The sequence below is a fragment of the Galeopterus variegatus genome, unplaced genomic scaffold (assembly GCF_000696425.1).
Source record: "Galeopterus variegatus unplaced genomic scaffold, G_variegatus-3.0.2 Scaffold14855, whole genome shotgun sequence".
Lineage (NCBI taxonomy): Eukaryota > Metazoa > Chordata > Mammalia > Dermoptera > Cynocephalidae > Galeopterus > Galeopterus variegatus.
The window spans coordinates 1-704 of record NW_007740966.1 but is presented as its reverse complement, the minus strand read 5'-3'; the positions used below and the strand labels follow the sequence as shown (position 1 = coordinate 704).

General features: G+C 58.4%; 1 protein-coding gene across 1 annotated transcript in view; it reads right to left on the bottom strand.

The window, feature by feature from the left end:
• LOC103582087 (thioredoxin reductase 2, mitochondrial-like) overlaps positions 1-595 on the bottom strand; it is a gene marked incomplete at its 3' end in the record, with an annotated part of 19,405 nt that extends 18,810 nt beyond the window's left edge. The window contains exon 1 of the mRNA XM_008563772.1: positions 411-595. Coding sequence (XP_008561994.1) covers positions 411-595 — 185 coding nt within the window. The remainder of the gene's footprint in view (positions 1-410) is intronic.
• Positions 596-704: the final 109 nt, after the last annotated feature.

Here is a 704-nt window from a genome sequence, read left to right as displayed (position 1 = left end):
CGCCACTCTCAGAAAAGGCCAGGACAGACCAGGAACTGTCCACATTCCAGATAAGGAGACATTGAGTCTCTAGAGCCACGGCACGGGAGTGGACACGTGGTCTGGGAATCCATTCTGCCATAAGGGACATCCACAGGACATCTGTCCATCTGTGCCATCCATTCTGGGGGTGGCTCTGAGGGTCCAGTAGGGTGCCAACCCCATGTGCCTTTGCTGACCCGCAGTCAGCCAGGAGACTTTGCAGGTTCCTGCCTCCACTGCAGGCCGGCGCCTCCCCAGCCCCTTACATCAAGAGCAGTGGACAGTGGATTTCCTTTACACCATCTGTAACTGTAAAACCCAGTATTTGATGTTAGAGAACCAGTTTCATGACTGGAGCACCTGGGCAACCCCCTCTTATTTGGGCCCACCTCTCCTCCGTCTCCTCCCCTCCCCATTCGAGATGCAACCCTGAGTAGACCACCACCAGGAACTCCCACAGCAGGGCACAGAGTCCCTGCGAAGCACTGGTGGTCTGCGCACCACCTGGATTAGCGGTGGCCTGCACGGTGATGTCTCTGGACGCCTCTGGGTCCAGCCTGTTCATCCGACACATCCTTATTGGGCGCCCACCAGGTGCCGGGCTGAGATCGAGACAGGACCTGCGGAAGCAGCCCAGGTGTCTGGGGAGGGTGCAGTTCTCAGGAAGGCCATCTCGGCAGCAC